This window comes from Galeopterus variegatus, unplaced genomic scaffold (genome assembly GCF_000696425.1).
Source record: "Galeopterus variegatus unplaced genomic scaffold, G_variegatus-3.0.2 Scaffold1141, whole genome shotgun sequence".
NCBI classification, from domain to species: Eukaryota; Metazoa; Chordata; class Mammalia; order Dermoptera; family Cynocephalidae; genus Galeopterus; species Galeopterus variegatus.
This window is the reverse complement of record NW_007727252.1, coordinates 118323-142070: the sequence shown is the minus strand read 5'-3', so window position 1 is coordinate 142070 and position 23748 is coordinate 118323. Positions and strand designations below refer to the sequence as shown.

At 34.7% G+C, this 23748-nt stretch overlaps 1 protein-coding gene across 1 annotated transcript in view; it reads left to right on the top strand.

The window, feature by feature from the left end:
• NBEA (neurobeachin) overlaps positions 1-23748 on the top strand; it is a 438994-nt gene that overhangs the window by 303940 nt on the left and 111306 nt on the right. Inside the window, 3 exon segments of the mRNA XM_008575128.1 lie at positions 11675-11792; positions 12121-12223; positions 15682-15797. Coding sequence (XP_008573350.1) covers positions 11675-11792; positions 12121-12223; positions 15682-15797 — 337 coding nt within the window.

Genomic DNA, 23748 nt, shown 5'->3' with positions numbered 1-23748 from the left:
AAAAAAAAAAAAAAAAAAAAAAAAAAAAAAAAAAAAAAAAAAAAAGAATTTTAAAAATTGAAGAAAATCTAAGAGAGATAACAGACAACCTTAAGCACTCAAACATCCAAATCATGGGTATTCCAGAAGGGTAGGAAAAAGGATATGGCATTGAAAACATATTCAATGAAATAATAGCAGAAAACTTCCCAGGTATAGGGAAAGTCACAGATCTTCAGATTCAGGAGGCCCAAAGATCCCCAAACATATTCAACCCAAAAAGGTCCTCTCCAAGACATGTTATAGTCAAACTAGCAAAACTCAAAGACAAAGAGAGAATCTTAAAAGCTGCAAGAGAGAAGCGGCAAGTCACCTATAAGGGAGCCCCAATCAGACTAACATCAGACTTTTCATCAGAAACCCTAAAAGCCAGAAAAAAAGGGGATGATATATTCAAAATACTAAAGGACAAAAATTCCCAGCCAAGAATACCCCAGCAAGGCCAAACCTTCTGAAATGAAAGACAAATAGTATATTTCTCAGACAAACAAAAACTGCTGGAGTTCACTACCACACAACCAGGCTTACAAGAAATTCTCAAGGAAGTAGTGGGTTTGATACCTGAAATATTTTCTAAAGTAGAGAACAATTTGTGCTGACAATTTTTAGTATCTGCAAAATCAGATCTTGTAATTGGTTAAAAGAAAAACCTCTAACTTAGAACTCCAAATGATCTGAAACAGAAGAAAATAAGTCTAAAGACAGAAGACCTATACATATTAAAAATTGTCACTAGGCAGAATAATACAAGAGAAATTAACTTACTCAGTAGGGAAATGAAAGTAAATACTAGAAGCTAGAAACTAGTTTCTTCCCAATAGCTAGAGTTTTGGTCTTCCCCTGTCCCACCCCACCCCATCCCTTAACAGCATGGGGAAAATATAAGATTTTAGAGTGTTCCAAACTTGAGAAAACGAGGAAACACAGCCAAAGATGTAATGTTTACACATGGGGATATTCATGAATAGGACAAAAATGAAGCAAGCTTGCCAATATCATTTTTGAATTTTGAGAGTATTACTATAATTTTGAGAGTATGTATTTGAAGATGAAGTAGGCACAGAGGACTCCAGCTGCAACCCAGTTTGTTTGTAAGTCAAATTTTTAAATACTTTTCTCAACAAAAGTTGGTCAAGTTCCTTCTAAGTGCAAGTTCTGTAAGGAATACAAAAGTAAAATACAACCCAGGATCTAACCTCATGAAAGTCTACTATTTCTTAGGGGATGTATGTAATAAAGTAGATCAATTTAAAAATACTTGCCACAATGTGAGAGATACTATTGGAGAGGTACAAATAATATTCCTTTGAAAGTACTCATGATTTCCTACTAGTGATTATAAAATACCATTTACATAGATTATTGGGACAGCATCTCCACCATTCTCTCTGTGCTGCAGCCACAGCAATGATTTCTAAAGGGCAAATTTAATCATCTCACCTCTTTGTTTAAAATCTTAACAGTCGCTCATCATTGTTCTCAGACCAAAGTCCAAACTCTAACCTAATCTATGTGATCTAGCCCCTGGCTCCCCACCCCACCCTTTATGATTCTAATTTGATTTTCCACCTCTCTCCCCCTTGCAGTATATGCGCAAACAGACTGGATCAGTGGCCTTCAGCACCACGTTGATTTGCACATTGCTCCTGCTTGGGGCATGCATCTTTCCCCACTTTCCCTCCTTTGCCCATTATTGGTGATAGACCACCAGACTGTGAACTTCTGGAGGTCAAGGGACTCTACCTCCCTGTTCACCACTGGCTCATGGTGGTCAATCAATAAATATTTGTTAAATGAAAGTAACTTAAAAAGACAAAATTGATAAATCAATCAATAAATATTTGTTAAATGAAAGTAACTGAAAAAGACAAAATTAATAAATCATGAGGACAAGCGTGGTAGAAAAGAGCTGGCCTAATTATGGGCTATTTATAAGATAGCAAGAAGCCTACTTGGAGTTATCACTGCTAATAATGAGAGTGGTAGGTGATGTCCCAAATAGCTAAGCTTTATAGTTAGAAGTTGGTACTGTGATTTTGGATAATTTCTGAATACAAACTTCCACTAAAGTAACAATAGCTATGACTATTAGTTCAGTAAAAAACTATATCCTGTGGTCCAAGTTTACTACGCCCTTGTTGGTAATGTCATTGATGAAGATGAGAACCAAGCAGAGAAACAGAGATCTGGGGAGTGGGTGCGTGGGTGCGTGTGTGTGTGTGTGTACACATGCACACAAAAAGGTAGAGAATAATTATAGTAGTAGGCTAGCATTTGGTAAGCACTTCTAGGTGCCTGTACTGAACATTTTTAAGAAGAGTTATCTCAGTCAATCTCACAACCACACTTTGAGGTTAGATACTATTATTTTCCCCATCCTATGATAAGGAAACTGAAGAATCAATAATAAATTAACTTGCCTGAGGTCTCGCAGCTAGTAAGAAAGGTGGACAGAGGGAGGTCTTACGCTAGGGTAAGCAGGTACATAAATTGATGAATTAGAGCAAAAATCAAGATTATTGAATAAAAAGTTCTCAATGGTGGGCTGATTAGTTTGTCTCTGCAATATACCCTGTGCCCATATACCAATAATGACCAGGTTATGAATGCAGAAAGAACCTCAGAATTATAGCAACATTTTAAAATTTTTATTGAGAATGAATTTTCTGGAAACCTTCATTTTGCCAGCTTAATTTCTTGATCATTTTTGTTTACTTCACAGTTAAGCCATTCCCAATTTCCCCATTTTCACTTCTATGTTACTGAATTCTTTCATCATGATTAAGTCTTTTCCATATAAATTTATGAAAAGATTTGATTCAATGATCAATTTTTTGGTCCATGTGAGATTTTACTGATTATAGTGCCTGACCTTGATGTTTTATTTTGGTGGTTGTATTCATTATTAATTGAATAAAAGCCTAAAGTGAACTTTTCTTTCAGATATTTAAAGAATTTTTTTATTGCGCAGGGCTGAGTCTATTGCAGTTTTCCTCTAACTTTTTTTACTCATCCTATAAAAGAATTTTATAAAACTGTATACCATCTCATATATGTTTAGATTAACACCTGAAGTTTTTCACAAGTTTAAACATTTTTAAAGGATGTAATAGCAAGTATATGCTAAATATTGCTCTTTTAAAATGAAATTATTATATCACTTTTCAGATATACCCAATAGAATCAAATATACCCAATAGAATAGTGACTCAGTTACTATCATGATTTAAAAATATACAAATAAGCTATATTTTCAAATGGACATTTTATATTATTTCTCTCTTTAAACTTATATTTCCATTCAATTTCCTCTCCCAAATTTATCAAATCTAAAATGTTGATGCTTGAAAGTTTTTTTATTGATTACTATATTATACTGATCTGCAAAAAAGTGCACATGCTCAGTAATTAAAGTTTTAATTTTTTAATTCCTAAGACCATAAAGTTCTGTTTAAAATTTTCATTCTGGAATAAATTATTGTTGCAAATATTTATTAGTGTACAATCAGACAACATAAATATATTGTGAACTTTGAACAATAATTATTAAAAATAAAAAGTAAAATTATATTAGAAATTTATCTCTTAATGAGATGCATAATAAATCCACATATGAATATTACTGCTAGAAAAGTACAGGAACCAACATGAGAGCTACTTCTAACTTTCTTTTTTATACAAGTATTGAAAAACATTCTCTACATAAATAAATAGAAGGATTTGAAGTTTTTTTTTTTTTTTTCTTTTAAATCATTTTTATTATTTATTGAAGTTTTATTATAGCAATATTATTCAATGTTTTATACTTCTTCCAAGATGTATGCTAACAATCACCTAGTGATCTATCATCAAAAATTATTTTTAATTATCCTTCAACTGACAGCCCAATTAGATCTAACTTTACCTCTTTGAAAGTAAAGAATTGGGAAATCATCTGACTTTCAAAACGATTTTTTTTTAATGCGATCATTGGGAGCATACACTTGCCAATATCTCCATCAGTATTTTGAATTGTCCTTTGTTTAAGCTCCTAACCCCTCAGCAGTTCTCATACACTAGTCAATACACCCTAGAGAGGTACCTCTTTTTATTTCTTTTTTTAAATGGGAGAATGGCAGTGTGAAAAAAGGAGATGGGAAAGAGAACCTGTAAAGGAGTTCCCCCTTGGTTCCATGGTTTGGCTAGCCAAGGTTTCAATTATCCCTGGTTAACCAAGATTTGAAAATATTGTAATATTTTGAGGCAGAGAGACTACACTCACATAAATTTTATTACAGTATATTGTTTTAATTGTTCTATTGTATTATTAGTTATTGTTGTTAATCTCTTACTGTGCCTGATAATGAAATTTCATCATAGATATGTATGTATAGGAAAAATCATAGTGTGTATAGTACTATCTGTGGCTTCAGGTAACCACTAAGGGTCTTGGAGCATATCCTCTGCAGCTAAAGGGGAACTACTATACTGTCTTATATTTCTTCATGTCTTTGGTGGGGAAATAGCATCACCAAGACATGGTGAGAAGTGGGAGGAAGGAGACTCAGTGCCGTACTCCCACATCTTCACCCCGTGTGCCACACAGCAGTTATCAGTCACAGATGGTCTTCCACATGGTCATTTTAGAATTCAGGCATCTTCCATCTTGTGATTGCACTTTCCCTCAGGGCCTTGAAATCCTCTTCATTCAGCTGGAAGATAAGAAAACAGTAGGGATGATCACATGTGAATGCACATCTGAAATTTCTTTTGAACTATTCCATCTTGAATATATTTCCTGTAATTCTGAGCCAATACCACAAATTCCAAATTTACATGGAATTATAAAAGTGATGGGGAATTTTAACTTTACGTTGTACTACAAGCCCCTTAATTAAACTGCTGCAGCTGCAAGTGTTGATTGAATGACCATCTCATGAACACTGCAAAAGCATATCCAGACTTCTGCAGTGTTTTCAATTCCAAACAGAGAATACAACTTGAAGCAAAATTTACATTTTTCATACTCAAAGAAAAAAGTATTTGTAACATTTGCTCTAATATATGTGTTAGATGATTTGAGATCAGCAAAGCTATCACTGAACAAGTACTTTTTAGGTTGTACAATATGAGCTGCCTTAAAAGGAAAAAAAATGTGAAACTGATTTGACAGCGATATACATGTTCCTGACAATATACACGTGTCTGATACACATGACTGCACAGCAGCCCTATTTTTCTTCAACGCAATCATCAGATAATACGTGTTAAGCACACATTTGGGTAGGTGGTTTATAGGGGGCCTCTATTACATTTGTTTTATATTGCTTCCTGTGTGCCTCAGTTCATAAGTTACTGGGGCGGACCTCAGGGTATAAGGCTAGCATGAACTCTTTCTCCCTTCACATGTCCTGCATACTAAGCATTTAGATCCAAATAGTTCATTGGTTGCTTAACAAATTCACAAAGTTCCATAAGATTTGGGATCAAGATGCTTTAATATTCTTGTTTATGACCTATATGATGTAATAAAAATTGTTTATTCAATTTTCAGAAAATGGAACTAAATTGGACAGTATTTGATTAGATTTCATAGTATATTAAATAATTTGGAGAAGCAGGCAGGCACAAACGAGATGATTAGGGAAGTTTGACTTAAGAAAGAAAACAAAAACCACAAACCTCAAGTATAGATGAAAGTGCTTAAATGATTTAGAAAAATATCTTGAACTATAATGAAAAACAAACTTAAAGAGTTATTATAGAAGGTTCTAAAACTCATAGAACATTATGTAACCAGTAAAGGTATAAATAAAACACAGACAATTTTATAGTATCAGATCATATTTCAGACCTGGGCTTGATGCCCAGATTTTTATAGATATATGCCATAAACTGAGTATTTAATTGACTATAAATGATATTCTTTTACATTTCTGAAATGTATACAAATTGATTAAACTCATCATCACTTGCCTGAAGTAATGTTCCATCTGGTCGCTCTGCCTTCAGTCTCACAACCTTCCACTTTATCCTCCACGTGCTTCACAAGTGGTATGTCTACAATCTCACTGCTACCCTCCTACTAAGCTTCAAGAGTTTTCCCATTGCCTTTGAGTAGAGCAGAGAAAAGAAGACTTGGGACATGTCCAAGGAAGCCCATGGCCGTCACATAATTTATTTGAATGCTAGTGTCAATGCTGGGAAGTCAATAGTCATCATTTTTTGCATTTTCTTTTCCAGCCTATCTGTATTGATTTTACTACAAAAATGGTTTACATTACTTACCAGAAGTAAAATCGATGCTCAGGAAGGGGTGCTAGATGATATTCTTTGATGCACCTCAGTATACATTTTCTTATGTGAGAGGCATAAGTCTATGATGTAAAATGAAAACTCCTTAGCTTAAAGCCCTTCCATAACATCTCTTTAATAAAGGAACCCCTTTTTGCAGGGGCAGGGTCTTTCAGAATGGGGTATAACCCAGTCTAGAGTTCCTTGGTGGTGCAAATTAAACTACTGGGGAAGAGAAACCAGTTGTTACTATTTAGATTGCTTTTTTAGGTCTCGATTAAATCTAAAGTCAGTTGAGGTGTTTGGTGGGCTATACCATTAGAACATAGAAATGAGAAGTCTGAAGGCCATATCGGAGAGCTTTTCCCAATCCAGCAAAGGAGTCAGAAATGCACTCACTTTGTAAGATTTCTTTGCAACCTTCACCTTATGTATTATTTGTCAGTTTCTGTATTAGTCCATTTTCTGTTGCTTGTAACAGTACCTGACACTGGGTAATTTATAAGAAAATGAATATTTTTTCTTACAGTTCAAGAGGCTGGGAAGTTCAAGATCCAGGGGACACATCTGGTGAAGGCCCTTTTCTTGGTGGGAACTCTGCAGAGACCCATGGAGATGCAGGCAACCACATGGCTAGGGCTGAGCAAGAGCACTTTCATGTTCTATCCTTATAAAGCCACCAGTCCACAGCCTTGATAACCCATTAATTCACTAATCCATTCATGAAGGCAGGGTCCCTCATGATACAATCACCTCCTAAAGGCCCCAACTTTCAGCACTGCCACCTTGGGAATTAATCTTCCACATGGCTTTGAAGGGGACATTCAACCCATATCAGTTTCCCATAGTGATTTTCCCCCCCTTTTTTTTTCTGGCTGCTGGCTGGTAAGGGGATCCGAACCATGAACCTTGGTATTATCAACATTGCATTCTAACCAACTGAGCTAACCAGCCAGCCCTTTATTATATTATAACCAGCGCGCGGTTTATTCAACAAACAAATGTGTGTGGAGCACATATGTGCCAGGCACAATTTTAGGCACTGTTTATTGAGCAGTAAATAAGATAGATGAGGATCTGAAGATCCCATTCTCATGGAACTTTCATGACATGGGGAGGGGACATACAAAAAATAAGCACATAAGAAAATAATTTCCATTCACAGAATTAAAGTGACAAAATAGAAAGAAGGGAGTACATGTTAACTCTAAATTGGGTGGCAGGAAAAGCAGCTAATAAAAGTAGATATAAAGTCTTTTTAAAATAAAAATGTAGTAGGTAATGAAACTTTTTAAATAAAGAAATTTGGGAAGTATTTCAGTTTTAAATCAGTTTTGAAGGAAACAAGGAAGGAAAGCAGGAGGACGCTTGCTATAAAAAAGAGAAAAAGGCGCTGGGTTCTAATGGGGTTTCCTGGCAGGGAATTATGGCTAGCTCAGGGCATTCTTTTATGAGCCTTTTTGAGGATTTCAAATGCTTAAATATAACATGACTGGCTGTAATTAGATTTTTTTATAAAGTATATAAGAACATATATATATATGAAATTTTCCTTCCCATGGCCCCTTTGGTAAGGACTATACATATATTCGGATGCTGCTGCCACTATTTGTAATAGCTTGGGACCTTTGGATCTATCTTTCAGAATTTGCTTTCTACGCTGTTTATGAGCTACTAGCAAAATAATTTTATTTTAATTTTATTCTCTCTCCTATTTCTCCTTGCCCGCAAGCTTTACTGATCTCTTTCCTTCTTTTTCCTTTTCCTCAGAGAGTCCATGAAGACTAAGTAGTCTTAGTCTGGAGCTAAGAGAGTGGTGGTAGGAAAATAGTTTGGGTATCAGTCTGAATCAAATCAGGGGAGAGAACCACATAGCAATTTAGACAGGGAGAGTGTATGAATAATTATAATGTAAATTATGACAGAAGATTGGAGTAACAAGGGAATGCTAGTAAGAAATAAAGATAACCCTAAAGAATATAGGAATAGCACATGTAAGGAGCAGCCAGTACCTTTACGGTTACCCTAGAACCCAAGGAAGAGACCCTCCTGAGCATGGCTGTAGCTCACTAAATGAAAGAGAAGTCACTCTGGTGCACTGCCGGAGGAGCTTGCTGAGTTCTGACCTCTGGAACTTTCCAATAATCCACCCTCTAGGGAGATGGTGCAGCTGTTCATGGGAGGTGTCTCACCAGAGGCACTGGGCTCAAAACTGCCCAGGGTGGGGGAGTGCTGGGAGAACTGCTAGTCACTGGGTGGTGTTGGCCATCACACACCACAGGAGGTGGGCACAAGGCATCAGGAGCCTGCCGAGTGAGCACAACAGAACCTGAGAGAAAAACCCTTCTCTCCTGCATTGTCTCTTTAGTTCCCTTTCCTGACAAAGTTTAACGTCATGCCAGCTAGCAAAGGAAAAATATTTAAAGGGAACATATTCATTTTCACAGAGCAGGCATTTAAGGGTGAATCTGGACCTGGAATGCCATAAATTAATAATTGGCACAATTTGTAAGACAGAGTTTTATATGGCGCACTTAAGTAGTCAAATTAACATTTTTTTTTTTTTTTTTTTTTTTTTTTTTTTTTTTTTTTTTTTTTTTTTTTTTTTTTTTTTTTTTTTTTTTTGCTACCTGCCTGCTGTACCTAACATAAAGACTGATAACAGGCTTAATGGAAAGAAATGCTTCATCAAACATTCATGACATCATAGTTCCCAAAGAGAAAAAGGAGCAAAAATAAAACCATGTGTATGTACATGTGAGAGATCTACATCTAGACATACAGATACCAACACGGATATATAAATACAGATACCTTCATGGCACACAAGTATTGATATAAGAGTGCCAACACAGCTTTCATGGGAGAGCTGTCCTTGTTTCTGATATTGTACTCATTTTACTGTTTGGGTTTTCAAATGGCCTTAATATTTTAATTTTTTTAGTGAAACAGTGTTCATAGTTTAAGATAGTTTTTGTTGTTTTGGCTGTTTTATTTGTCTTAAAATTTCTCCTACTTGACAAAAAAAAGAAAGTTAGCAATCCTATGTCAATATCCCTTTCCTTTTTAAAAAGCTATATCAATGAAATTCAAATCTGGAAACCATTATAGCCAACTAAGAATTTGCAAATATAAATTGTGGCAAATTACCCTTTTATGAGTTGTATAAAAAGAAGTTTTGAATTTAGAAACTGAGAAATAGGGCCGGCCCGGTGGCGCACTGCTATAGTGCGCCGCTTGGGAGCGCGGCGGCGCTCCCGCCGAGGGTTCAGATCCCACATACAGACCGGCCGCTCACTGGCTGAGCGAGGTGCGGGCGCAACACCGAGGGTTGCGATCCTGTTGCCGGTCCCGGTCCGGTACGGGCACGACACTGAGGGTTGCGATCCGTTGCCGGTCACGAAAAAAGACAAAAAGGAAAAAAAAAAAAGAAACTGAGAAATACTTGTCACATAGGGTTGCGATCCGTTGCCGGTCACGAAAAAAGACAAAAAGGGAAAAAAAAAAAAAAGAAACTGAGAAATACTTGTCACGTTATGCTTGACAACAAGGACATACAGACTTATTAACAGAACTTCATATCTAGGCCATGTTCTTTACATTCACTGTCTCTGCATAAACTAATCAGCAATAGGTATTATTGTCACTGTTTTTCAGAGGACAGAAATCAGATGGAGTTAAATAATTTTTCAAAGGTTCTGTAGTTAGTAAATTGAAGAGGCAAGATTTAAATAGGAGTCTGACTGGCTCCAAAATGTTTCAGGATTTAAACGGATGTCTGACTGCCTCCAAAAACCTTCCAACATCTAGGGAAAGACAAAAACCAAAAGAAGGGTTACAAAATGGGATTTTGGGGGACTAGCCAGTTAGCTCAGTTGTTTATAACATGGTACTGATCAGGATTTAAACGGATGTCTGACTGCCTCCAAAAACCTTCCAACATCTAGGGAAAGACAAAACCGAAAGAAGGGTTACAAAATGGGATTTTGGGGGACTAGCCAGTTAGCTCAGTTGTTTATAACATGGTACTGATAACACCAAAGTCCAGGGTTCAATCCCTGTACCAGCCAGCTGCCAAGAAAAAAGAAAACGGGATTTTCAAAAAATGAAAAGATCCAAAAGATTATAAACATGTATTATATATATTTTTTCCCTAGAGAAAAGAAGTGTAAAAAGGAACTTCATAACTTGTTTTCAAATGTTAAGTAATATAATGTATGTAAACTCAGTAAGTAGTTTTTATCTCTACCAAAGCAAATATAAGTGCAGTAGATTATACAGAGTATACAATGTAAGTAGAAAAAGTGTTTAGATATTTTTAATATGTATTGTGTATCAGGAAGGAATGTGTTTGTTGCAGATTTGATGACAGTGGCTTAATCAAATAAGGATTTGTCTGTATCATGTAACAAGAAGTACAGATATGGATGGTTACTGAGATTGTTTCAGGATTAGGTCCAACCTTCCTGGGAGTCCCTTGGCCTTCCTCTCATAGCTACATAATTGCTGCTACAGTTTCAGCCATCACATCTCCATTCAAGCAAGAGGGGGAAAGCAGTGTGCCAACTACATGTGATTCCTTTCATCAGCTCTTCTGCAACATCCCAAACTGCCTGTGGCTTTGTTCTCATTAGCCAGTTCTGGGTCCTTCCCCAAAGTTGCAAGGGAATTTGAGAAAGCAGGAAATAACATTGTCATGATTGGCTTAGACCATGGGTCAGCCAAACTCTGGCCCCAGGACCAAATTCAGCCCACCCTTATTGTAAATAAAGTGTTACTGGAACTCAGCCCTACCCATTTATTTATTCATTGTCTATGGCTGCTTTCATGTGACAATGGCAATGTTGAGTAATTACAACAGAGACCATATGGCCTGCAAAGCCTAAAAATATTTACTATCTGGCCTTTTACAGAAAAAAATTTACTGACCCCTGGCTTAAGCCAATCATGTTCTGTTGACCATATGGGTACTTTGGGGATAAGTGGGCTTCCATTAAGCAAAGAAGAAAGGGGAGAAGAGATATTGTAAGGAACCAACGGTATACATCACAGGAGGTTACTTGGTCCAATTAATTACATATAAAACCCAAAAGTTATAATATATTTTCTGTCACAGAGAACATTGTCCTTATAATTTTCCTACTCCTTTATTTCCTCCTGAGCCAACCCAAACGACTTAAAAGGGCAGAAGTTTTACAAATGTACACTATCAAATGATTGACAGTGTTATGATATATCATGAATTCAGGAAGACAATCCCTAATTTTTAAATTTTTATACAGCATTATCTACGATACTGTCAGACTAAGTCTTAAATGTGTATTGTATTGATTGACACTTCCTTTTAAACTGTTTATTTTAGGTTCTTGCATACACTGAGGGACTTCATGGAAAATGGATGTTCAGCGAGATACGCGCTGTATTTTCAAGACGTTATCTTCTACAAAACACTGCTTTGGAAGTATTTATGGCAAACCGAAGTAAGCCCCCTTAAATATTTTATACAAAAATGTATTCGTGTTTTGATGTTATCTTCATGGTGTGATGCTGTCTTGATTTTTCCTACTCTATTTTTCTCTTTGATATGTCCTCGCTAAAACAAACAAAAATTCTTTTTTGAAAATAAGAATTTGTTCAAACATATTAACCCTAGGTTTATCATGGATGGGGTTATACAGAAAGCTAATTGTTTATGAAAATTCAGTACCCTTACAAATAAGTTATGATAGGCACTTGAAAATGATTTCTTAAGTTGATGGTTAACTCTCCTGTGATTTTCTAAATCTTGGTTTTTTCTTCTTACCACAGCCTCAGTTATGTTTAATTTCCCTGATCAAGCGACAGTAAAAAAAGTTGTCTATAGCTTGCCACGGGTTGGAGTAGGGACCAGCTATGGTTTGCCACAAGCCAGGTAATTATAACATGTTACAGATTATCTATGGTTTGTTAACATATTTAAACATATGAAATATGTTACATTACATACAGAAATGTAAATATGGTTAGACTATTATAATTATCTCAAGGACCAAGGAATTTTCTTTCCCTGCAGGTTATTTGTAGGGAAAGAAGTTGTAAAAACAACTATTTTGAGAATGACAGAATGGTTAGGGCGGAATTTTATTTAACACATATATAAATAAGTTAAAAAGTTGATTGCATATCACAGCTGGCATATAATTAAGACAATTTTTTTGCCTGTTAAAATCTTATAGGAAACATACCAAAAACCTTAAGATGTTTGTGATTAATTGCTGTGTAATAGCATATAAATTATGTTTTTATAAATGCTATGTACAAATGTTTCTTCATTAAAGTAATAAAACTCTTAGAGTTTATTAAGATTAATGGTCATTAATTATGGTGTAGTTTAACCATTTCCTAAATCTTTCATCTTGGTACTTTAGAAGAATCATTTTGAAATTTTGTTTTGTTAAAAGATACTAGTATAAGTAGAAAGCATAGTAATTTTATACATTGCTGATAACAATTACTCTTTTTTTGGCTCCAAGTAACTGAATACCTGACTAAAAGTGACTTTAAAAATAAGGGGTTTTTTTTAGTGTGTATGTGTTTGTTTTGGTTTTTTTAATATAAAAGTTAAAAATTTGGAGTTAAGATGTTGCAGGATTGGTTCAGAGGTTCAGTGATATCAGGACTCTCAGCTGGCCTCATGTTCACAAAATCACCACTACTGCTCCAGACACCACATCTTCACACAGCTGCATTAAATTAGGAAAAAGACACAAAGGATTTCTCTCTAAGTTTCTCTGTTTTAGGAAAGAATATATTTCTCAGAAGCCTCTGGCAATCTTTCGCTCAAGTCCCTTTGTCCAGAGTGGGGTGATCTTTCTACCCCTAAAATAATCACTGCCAAAGGGGAATGAGTTTACTGTCATTCCCTAGAATTTATGGAAAATCTACCTCTGGCTCCATGCCACCTCCTACCTGAACAAAAGAGGGTTTCTGCAGATGAGGAAGAAAGGAAGATTGGCTCTGAGTAAACAAACAATAGCGTCTACCACCTAGCCTGTTATGTCCCTGAGGATTGTTGTAGAGCACTGCATCGGTGGAACGGAAAACTAATCTTTGTCTGTCTTCCCTTAAGTAGGCTATATTTTACAGACATTTCAAAGATAGCAGCTGTGTTTTATTTACCTTTTTATCTACAGCACCTAGCACAGTGCCTAATTGCAGAGGTGCTTCTTATGTGCTATTCAACTGGCCTTACCTTGTATTGCAACTTGTCTATTCTCTCTAAGCTTACAGTATAAGACCAATTGCCTGACATGTATGCACATGCTCAGGATATTTGGTAGTCGAAAAACAAGATTAAGCTAAGACATTACTAGATAATGAAGCACTTATATAAAATACAAGTCAAAAAATGCATTTAATCTATCAAAGAAAATGAGGTTAGTTTTGCAAGACTTGCTCTTATTGAATCTAAGCTGACTCACAGCAATCAGTACTTCCTTTCCCAAGTGCTTAGAAAGTATTTGTTTAATCATCAATTCAAAAATTTTTCCAGAAATTGACATTAAGAACTCACAAATAGGTCTAACTTTTCCTTTTTAAGAATAATCTTCTACCTCCTGGCATCTTTCTCAATGACCATGATTCCTGAAAGATTACTAATAGGGGTTTCTGGATGACATGTGTCATTTCCTTCATTACTCTTGGACTTGTCTAGACCTGAATTCATTTAATACAACCAGAAACTCTTTTACTGTCTTTCTTACTTACTATATCATTGTCCTTTTAACCACATTTGGTCTCTTATTGACTTTTGGAAGATAATAGACTACTGACTCCAAAAGAACCATATGAATCTAAATGGTTGGTTCACTTAATTGCAATGTAATGAGGAAGGTCTTCAAAAATGTTAATACCTGTATGTGAATGGGTTGCTACAATTTATTAAGTTAATATTTTAAACATTTGGTTACAAACAGTTATTCTTAAAATTCAGATATGAATTTGAGATAGTATGGGATTGTTCCTATACTTCCTCCTTCCCTTACTTCAACTAACGTATTTTAGCTCCTCCTCTGTAAGTGATGATGCCTATTAAGATTCCATCTCAATAGACGCATTCGATAATAATCCATGAGTGATGGAAATAACCTTAAGGCTATAGTTCCCAAACTGAGCACCGAGCAGCCCTGAGATACCATAGTGACTCCTAGGGGTACTACAAGGCATTTCACAGTTTTTAGGGAAACCTAGCAACATGTGTCAGATACCACACAAACTATTAGCTAGAGTTAGTTCTAAGTTTCAACATTATATAGTACTTCATTCTTTTCAATGATTTCTTTGTGAAACTGGTGTTTGATGATTGTAGTGTTCAAAAACAAGAGCCATATGAAAAGTCAGTGTGGAGCAGGAAGTGAAGGTGGTAGGGTCAGACCTGCTTCCAAGGTTTGAGAAGCTGCGGTGTCAACATGTACATACATCCCATTAGTAACTGTGGTTATTTAAGGATGGAATACAAATATTATTTCTCTTTTCAGTTTGTGAGTACTATATTTTCAAATAACTACTAGTTGTTGAGGTGTTAAGTATTTATTGAGTTGTTTAGACCTAACTACATAATAAGCAGAACTGGTGGGTACTGCTCTTGACCAAGGAGCACCATGAAAAAATTAATGAGATACTAAATATGCCATGAATTGAAACAGGTTGGGAACATCTTTTGATCATTTTAGAAATCCAGTAGCTTTATCATACTTTTCTAAATGCAACCAAAAATTTGGAAGGTTTCAAAATTTGCACAAATTACCTTGATTTATTCCCTTAAGCTATTCTTATGTCCCTTCTTCTTCTGGACCCATGTATTTTTTCAAAGTTTCCAGTTGTGCTTTACATCGGTAGAGAGAGATATATTGTGTAGGTAGAGGCTGTGCACATGTGCACAATCTATGTGTACAGGCAAGTGTAAAATGTTCAGTGACAGCCATTACGTCAAATGCTTGCAAGCAGGTACTTGACTACCTACCTATCTAGCTTTTTAGCATGGAATATATTTGCTGTATTGTTTAAAAGCTACTTTGATTTATTTTGAGCATAGTTTTACCATTTTTGTTCTTGGTGGCTTGTAAAATACCCATTTGCAGCTGTATTATTACAAATAGGGTTGCTGTCAAATTGGTTTATCCTGAGTAATTAAATGTATCTTCTCTATAATAGAATTCTCTAACATTGCTAATTTCCAAAATTAAAATATACTTTTATAATTCACCTAAGAAGAATAAACCATAAATTATCTTAAATTGAATGATATTAAACCAACATATGAGTTAATATTGGATTTTTAAGACATAAGTTAAAAGAGACTATGTTTGTTATGTTATGCTTAATTGCTAGGAGGATATCATTGGCCACTCCTCGACAGCTTTATAAATCTTCCAATATGACTCAGCGCTGGCAAAGAAGGGAAATTTCAAACTTTGAATATTTGATGTTTCTTAATACCATAGCAGGTAAGACGTCTCATTCTTAATCTCATAATATGTTTATGTTCATCAAAATCATTGATGGTATGACTTGATATAATACATTTTCCTCTTTGGAATTCAAATACAGCATTAGAGTAAATATTGAAGTGCTCACATTAAATTTTATCAGAAACTGCACGAGCCTAATACCAAGGTTTTAGATGCATTTATTGTTGAAGAGGCTTTTCCTTGCTCTCCTTCTGCCAGTTCCTTTGCTGACAGCTTTGTCTGAAGGTTTATTAGAGTCAACAAACCATTGCCAGAGAATGTCTGGAAATAATAATGGGAAAATGTAATTTCACTACTTTGTCATTCTCAGCAATAGCAGCTAGACAGGAGAATAACAACAGGATTCTGCCTAGTACAGATGTCACCTGTATTATGGCATGATTGGGTTACAGCATCTTTTTTTCTTAAAATTTCAAATAATAATAAAAAATCAGATTACATTTTCTAAATGATGAGTAACTGCCATCAACCTCAGCAGTACCATGCTTGTAAATCAAAGGAGGGTAGTGGCTTTATTTTTCTGCTAAATCAGTGGTTGTCAGTGGTTAAACATGTCAATGAGATTTAAGTACCTCATTCTGTTTTCTTAAGTTAAGCTCCAAAAGCTTATTCAAGTTGAATTACAAAGAGTTTACTTCTATAAATTAGGCTCTACCAAAACTTCTACATAATCAGATGAATTTAAAATAACTACATGAATGACTGTGCTTACCTATGATTAATATTTTGTTATGAATTAGTGCTCACAATCATGAATTTAGAACAGTGTTCTCATAATAATTACTTTAAAAATAATTATGTAATATTACTCTTTTTAGATCTATCATATATAGATGTGAATGTGGATACTATAGGTATATATTAAATATGGGTGATATAGATCTGTATTAAATAGGCAAGAGAACTTGATTTGTCAAGAAGAAACAATAAAGCTATTTGAAATGTTGAAATGTTTTTGCATTTTAATCACTTAATACATTTATATATTTGATGGTACGTCAAAAAGTTCACGGGGAGATTTCTATTGCCTTTTAATTCTGTTTTTTTACAGACTTTTTGAAGTACACTTCTACATTCGTATATTTATTTATATAGTATACACACATGTATGTGTATATTAAAGAAACCTATTTATTCCCTCAAAGATAAAAGAAGCATGTTATAGTATTTAATTAGCACCTTATTTACATATATGGACAGAATGAACTTAAATATCTGAAATGTTAGGAACTTGGTTTCATTACTGTATTTAGGTAAACAACATGATGTAACAAAGAGCATAAGCTTCAACACCAAAGAGAAGGGGGATAGAATCCTAGATCTGCCAACTTTCTGTACTAGAAGAGCATAAGTTGAATTTCAAGTTTTAACTCTATCTTGTACTTCCAGTCTTTTCAGTAGCAATGTTTAATATTGTTTACATCTCTTGTAATAACTGATATGTTTGGTCTTAAATCATCTTACTATTGTTTTTAATGTTTTCTTGCTTTTCATATTGTTTTGTTCTTCTTTGGCTATAGGAATGATTTTTTGCCCACTTCTTTAGTTATTTAGAATATAGGCATCTTCTTGTTAATTCTCCTAGAGATATAATTAAAATTTCCTAAACTATATTTCTCTTGTTTTTGAACTCCAAAAGAATTAACTTTTTTTTATCACTTCTATGTACAATAAAAACTTTAACTCAATGTTATTCCTCATTCATCGCTTATCCTTGTAAATGCAAGTTACCAGCCAAGATTCAGATTATTATTAACTTCTTATTTTTTGGAGTCCATGTCTTTTTGCATATTAAGAAGGATTTCAAACTATTAAAATTTTCTTCTGGTTCATGCAGTATATTATTTTCAGCTACATGGATATTTACCTGATTTCTGAGGATAATGTTCTCTTTATGTTTTTCTGCAGTTGTTTTTTTCAGATTCCCTGTGTTAGGTTTTTCTATTACCTGTTCTTGGGAGCTCCATCAAGACTCAGTGCCTACCATTAGACGGGCTTCTGATTTTCTTTTGCATGTAAAACTGGGGGGCATGGTGATTTACCTCACTTCCACTTCAGTTTGCAGTCTAGCAGGGATTCATGTTAAACAGTTCTGCTATTCTAAGATGGGATTCTTTCTTCCCTCTAAATGGAACATTATTTAGTTCATTGTTTTATAAAGCTTTTCTAGTCTCCATCCCTTCCCACTGCACTTTACTCATATCCGGTAAATTAGTACAGTATCACCTCCAGCCACTCCCACAATATAGTACAGTATCACCTCCAGCCACCACCCACTTCATGCCTGTTGCTTTCTGGGAGTCTTTTTCTCTAACTCAGTAAAGAATGCTCTGTCTAAATCTGGATAGAGATAACATTGTGATTCCTTCTGAAAGTTGCTCCTGAGCAGTGTAGAGACTCATAAGCTTTCTTCTGGTTGGGACAGTCTGGGATTCTGAGCCAGAGTATGCATACCACAAGGGGAATTTGTAAGTGTTTTCCTATTCTTTTTTGAGTCACTGGGGCCTATTTTATTTAATAGAATCTGAATTTATTGGGTACTTCCTTTACAATTATTATAACTAAACATTAAAACCTGACTGTTGTAGGCAATGAGATAAAAAGAAGAATAAAATAGGGAATAGGAACTCAGAGCACTTACAATTTAGATACAGAAATAAGAGCATTTTAAGACCACTGATATTAAGTACTGAATAATTGCTATAAATAGTGAATGCTACAAAAGCTAAGCAGATGGGAAAAAATTTTAAGTGTCTTTGGGGAGGAAAAAACAGCAGAGCTTAACAAATTTCTGCCAGTTGGATATGTATGGTATGTTCAGTGGACATGAATATCATATCTTGGCTGAAGCAGAAAATAAAAGGAGGTCATATCAGAGATATAGGTAAGAACCAGATTATGAAGAGGCTTTTAGGAGTCAATATAGTTTTTGGAGTAGAGGGGAAAGTAATGTGTAATATGTAAACTGATAATTATGTATGGCACAAATCAGAATTGAGATAGCTTAAAGTTAAAAGAGCTGTGAGGAGAGTACTGCAGAAATCTAAATACAGTCAATTTGTTCATTGTTTTAGTAAATACTGAATATTTACTGTGTGCCACACAGTCTATTTTGCACTGAGACTACAGAAGCAAGTAAAGTATGGTTTCTGCCTTTGAAGAGATCAGAGTATAGTCAGGAAAACAGACACGTACACCAGCAATTCCAGTGAAAAGTGTTAAGTGTTATAGTGGGAGCATATACAAAGCCATTGAGGGTCACAGGTCTGGAAGCCATTACTTGTAAGAGATCAGGACAAGCTTCTCATAGGTGACATTTAACTTGGGAATTAAAATATGAGTAAGAATTAACCAGAAAGTAAGCAGAGGGAATTTCAAGAAGAAAGAAAATGTGGGGCTAAGATTTGAATGAGGGTAGTGGCAGCAGGTATGGAAAAGAGAGAGAGAAGTAAAAGATACTTTGTATGATGTCATTATACAAAAAGAATAAATCACTGTAATTTGCTCTAGTCCAATGGTCCTCGAAGTGTGTCACCTGGTGCCTTGTTAGAGATGCAAATTCTCAGATTCTTCCTCAGAAGTACTGAATCAGAAGCTCTGGTGGTGGGGCCTGGCAAGCTGCCTTTCAGCAAGCCCTGAAGTGGTTCTGATGCAAAAAGCTTGAGCACCATTGCTGTAGCCATTTAAAGTCTAATTATCAGAGCAAGAATTACATATAAAAACATTTAGAACACACAAGAAAGTATGCAGTTAAGTGCCATTAAATGTAATAAAATTTAAGATGGGGGGAATTAGTATGAGATAGTCTACTCAAGGAAAGCTTCATAGAAAAGATGGGCTTTAAATGAACTCTTCAAGGATTTTGTCAGACATAGATGATTATGCAGGCAAAATGAACCTTATAGATAGAGTGACAACTGGGAAAAGTTATGAATATAAATATCCTGAAATACTCTTCCTGGATATATTCCTATTAATTCTTCCCTTTCCATCATCTTGAAGTTTTAAGTGAGAGTACCAGTTTATACCAAGCACCAGTATTGAAGATTTGGACGATGGTTTTATAAAGAAGCTTCACTAATGCCAAGATTGAATACTCGTTATGTCAGCAATTAGAATTGCCTGTTTTCCTGAATTGTGGAGAATACTGTGCATCCATTTCTTTCTTCTTATTAAAATACCTTTCAGAGTTCTTTAAAAATAATAATTTTGTTATTAAATATTGTTTCATAGAAGTTTTAGGGGCACAGTTATTGTTCAGTAAATATTTAAGTTAGTTAATTGAAACTTAAGATTAAGATTCTAGAGAAGATGTTAGTATTCTTTTTGACAAATTGTATTTCATTTCCTAGGTAATCCAAAGCTAAGAAATGATTCGCTTATATCTTATCATAGTCTTTTAAAAACATTTCTTTAATTATTATTGATAAAATTCAAAAAAATAAACAGTTTTTTATTATTTCTTTATTTTATTACATTATTTCTTTTTGAAACAATTTTTAATTATTAATATCAACATTCTGAAAAAATAATAAATAATAGGCAAAGTTTATTGAGCAATTTACAGTGTTCCAAACCTTGTTCTAAGTGCTTTATATGTATTTATCCACTTATCCTCACAATAGTCCCAAGAGTTAGGTTCTGTTCTCATCACAGATGAGGAAATGAAGTACAAAGAAGTTAACTAATTTGCCCAAGTCACAGAGCTAGTAAGTGACAAAGTCAGGATTCAAACATGGTCTTCACTCACCTGCTCACCATGCTGCTCCACGATATTCATGGTGTCATGCAATTTCACCTCCAGTCATCAGGCAGTAAGTGACAAAGTCAGGATTCAAACATGGTCTTCACTCACCTGCTCACCATGCTGCTCCACCATATTCATGGTGTCATGCAATTTCACCTCCAGTCATCAGGCGTCATTTATTGACTGCTTTTAAAACCTAAACAATTAATGGTTTAAAATAATTTTATCATTTTCTTTTACATTTCATCAAAAGAACCCTTTGAAGTTGATTTACTGTCATGACTCTTGTAGATCCTGATATTCTAGATCTGGGCCTGGAATTATTGTCCCTAATATAGAACCTGGTACTGCTTTTGGCTAGATCTTAGATCCAGAGAAACAGACTCTGACACAGAGATTGGCTTGAGGGACTTTATTGGAGCAGGCTCTTGGAATCAAGATCTTTGGGAAGTGAAGAAAGTAGAGCTGGGCAGAAGGAGAAGCAGACTCCAGTTCAGGAGCCTGGAGCTGGGATAACCATTCAGAGTTGCATTGCCTTGAAGCGAGGGGCCAGGACCTCGTTACTTCCACTCTGCAGTCACTGGATGCAGACTCCTGGGAAGGGCATGACTGGGGGAGGGGACTCTCTTCTAGAGAGGGACTTGGCTGAGCAACAACAGCCATTAGCACTCCCCGAGTCCAGTATACTAGCAGTTCTCAAACCTTAGCACCATCAGAAGCGGGCTTGCTAAAATACAGATCCCAGGGCCCCATCCCGAGAGGTTCTGATTCAGAAGGTATGGGGTGAGTTTCAAGAAGTTTAATTTCTAACAAGTCCTCAATTGATCCTGATGCTGCTGGTCCAGGGACCACATTCTGAGAATCTCTGAACTATAATATATTCTTTAAAAAACATACCTAGGGCTGGCCAGTTAGCTCAGTTCGTTAGAGTACCACCTTGTAACACCAAAGTCAAGAGTTCCCATCCCCTTACTGGCCAGCTGCCAAAAACAAACAAACTGTAAGTAAATAAATAAAAGACATACCTAAAGATAATTTTATTAATCTTCTGTAGCACTCACAGCTTCTGTAACACTGTTTGTATCACAATTTTGACATTTATCATAGTGTGTCCTTAGCATTTTATGTCTATATCTATTTTCCCAATGAGATTATTAGGTCAATAAGAAAAAGGAAAGTTTTGCTCAGTAAATACCTATGAAATTAAGCTGACTTAGTATTCGTGCATTGTGTTTGCATGATTTTTTGATTTATTATGTGAATTCACCAGAACTGCTAGATATGGGATTTTTTAAACCTCCTGGGTTAAAGAGGAGTTACAGAATTGGAATGTGGTAAAGATGAAACAGTCTTTCTGGCTTTATGTTTTTAAAAATATATGTCAGTGTGGCAATAAATTTCATATTTTCGATAAATATTTTGGTTACTGTCATATACTGTCAGATTTATCTTTTCCCCAAAAATAGAATTTTAATATGAAATACAAAGTACATTTTATGATCTATTTTTTACTCTTCATTTCTTAAAGTCTCTCATGCTTGACTAGTTTTACTTTTCTCCTTTCTACATGCTTTTAAAAATAAGACTTTCTATAAAGTATATGTCAGCAGTGTCCTAGTACTAATGCATTACATAGATTTCTTAGGCCATATGTGCATACAGATATGTATGTAAGTTTTGTAAAGGTATTTCACATAGTAAGTTTGTCAAATAGTCAGAAAACTTATAATTTTTAAAAGATCACTTACCTTAAAGCCCATAAATATGTTCATAGCCTTTGTTTTTATTTATAAATTTAATAAATATTCATTATAGAAGATTGAGAATATGGAAAAGCATAATTTTTAAAGTTAAATAAATCATAAGCCTAGCCGTAAATTATCTCAGTTGACATTTTGGTAATTTTTCTGTTTTTCTGTGTGTGGTACATCATTGGGGCCCTGCTAGACATACAGTTCGCATTTTACTTTTTCCATTTCGTTAAATATTCTTTGAGGACATGGTTTTTAAAACTGCAGGAGAGTCCAGCTTAGAACTATGGCATAATTTATTTAACTGTTTTGGGTATTTTTTTTAATTCAAATATCATTAAGTTTTAGAAGATTGTTTAATAAAATTTTACTGATGCTTAGAGTTCTAAAAATTTCATTTTCAACCTCTAATTCCCAGAGTAGACCTGATACAATGTATGCCTCATTTTATACCTTTTTAGATAATGCTATGAAAAAGATGTTAAAATCTGGCGTTCTTGAAGAGTTCTAAAAATTTCATTTTCAACCTCTAATTCCCAGAGTAGACCTGATACAATGTATGCTTCATTTTATACCTTTTTAGATAATGCTATGAAAAAGATGTTAAAATCTGGCGTTCTTGCATTAAGAAAATAGCAGAGCAATTGCTAACATAGCTTCCTGTAAGTGATCCCATTAGACTTGAGAATTTTTTTTAAAGGTTTTTGAGTTATTTTTCATATGATCAGCTAATGAATTCAGCACAACTTCCCCAACCCCAACCTTTTCCTCCTGTTTAGCATTTTCCACTTTTTTTACTCTGTGATGAACAAGCCCTCCCTGGTTAATTATGTATATATTTAGCTACTGCATGTGTTGGGCTTATTATTGTCATCTAATTAGATGTAACTTGAACTGCTTGCTTCTAGAAAAATCATTAAAAATTCTTTCCTAATGACCTAGAGATGACAAAATGTCTGTAAAGTGTGAAGAAGCAGACAAGAACAGGAACATCGCTCTTAAAGAGTGTTAATCCAGATGCTGCAGTCATCTAATTAAACAATATTTTGCTGTCATTAACATTTTCACCAAGGAATTGCAGTTATAATTTCTTTGTCAGCTGTCTCTAGATCACTTTACCTTCAAAACTAAAGTGCCATATAAAAACATTAAATTGGATGGTTTAATTAAAAAGTTTTTTTTTAAATGAAGAAACATATTCAGTGTTTCTGAGATCTCATTTACTGTGCTTCACTTTTATTGTTTGAGTAGATTAGTGTCATAGGCTTGCAATATTTAATATTCATCTTCTAAGATAAATCCTTATAAGCATAGTCTTTATATATTCATATATATACTATAATATATATACTATAAGCATATTATTTATTTATTTATATATATATATATATATATATATATATATATATATATATATTCTTATTAGACT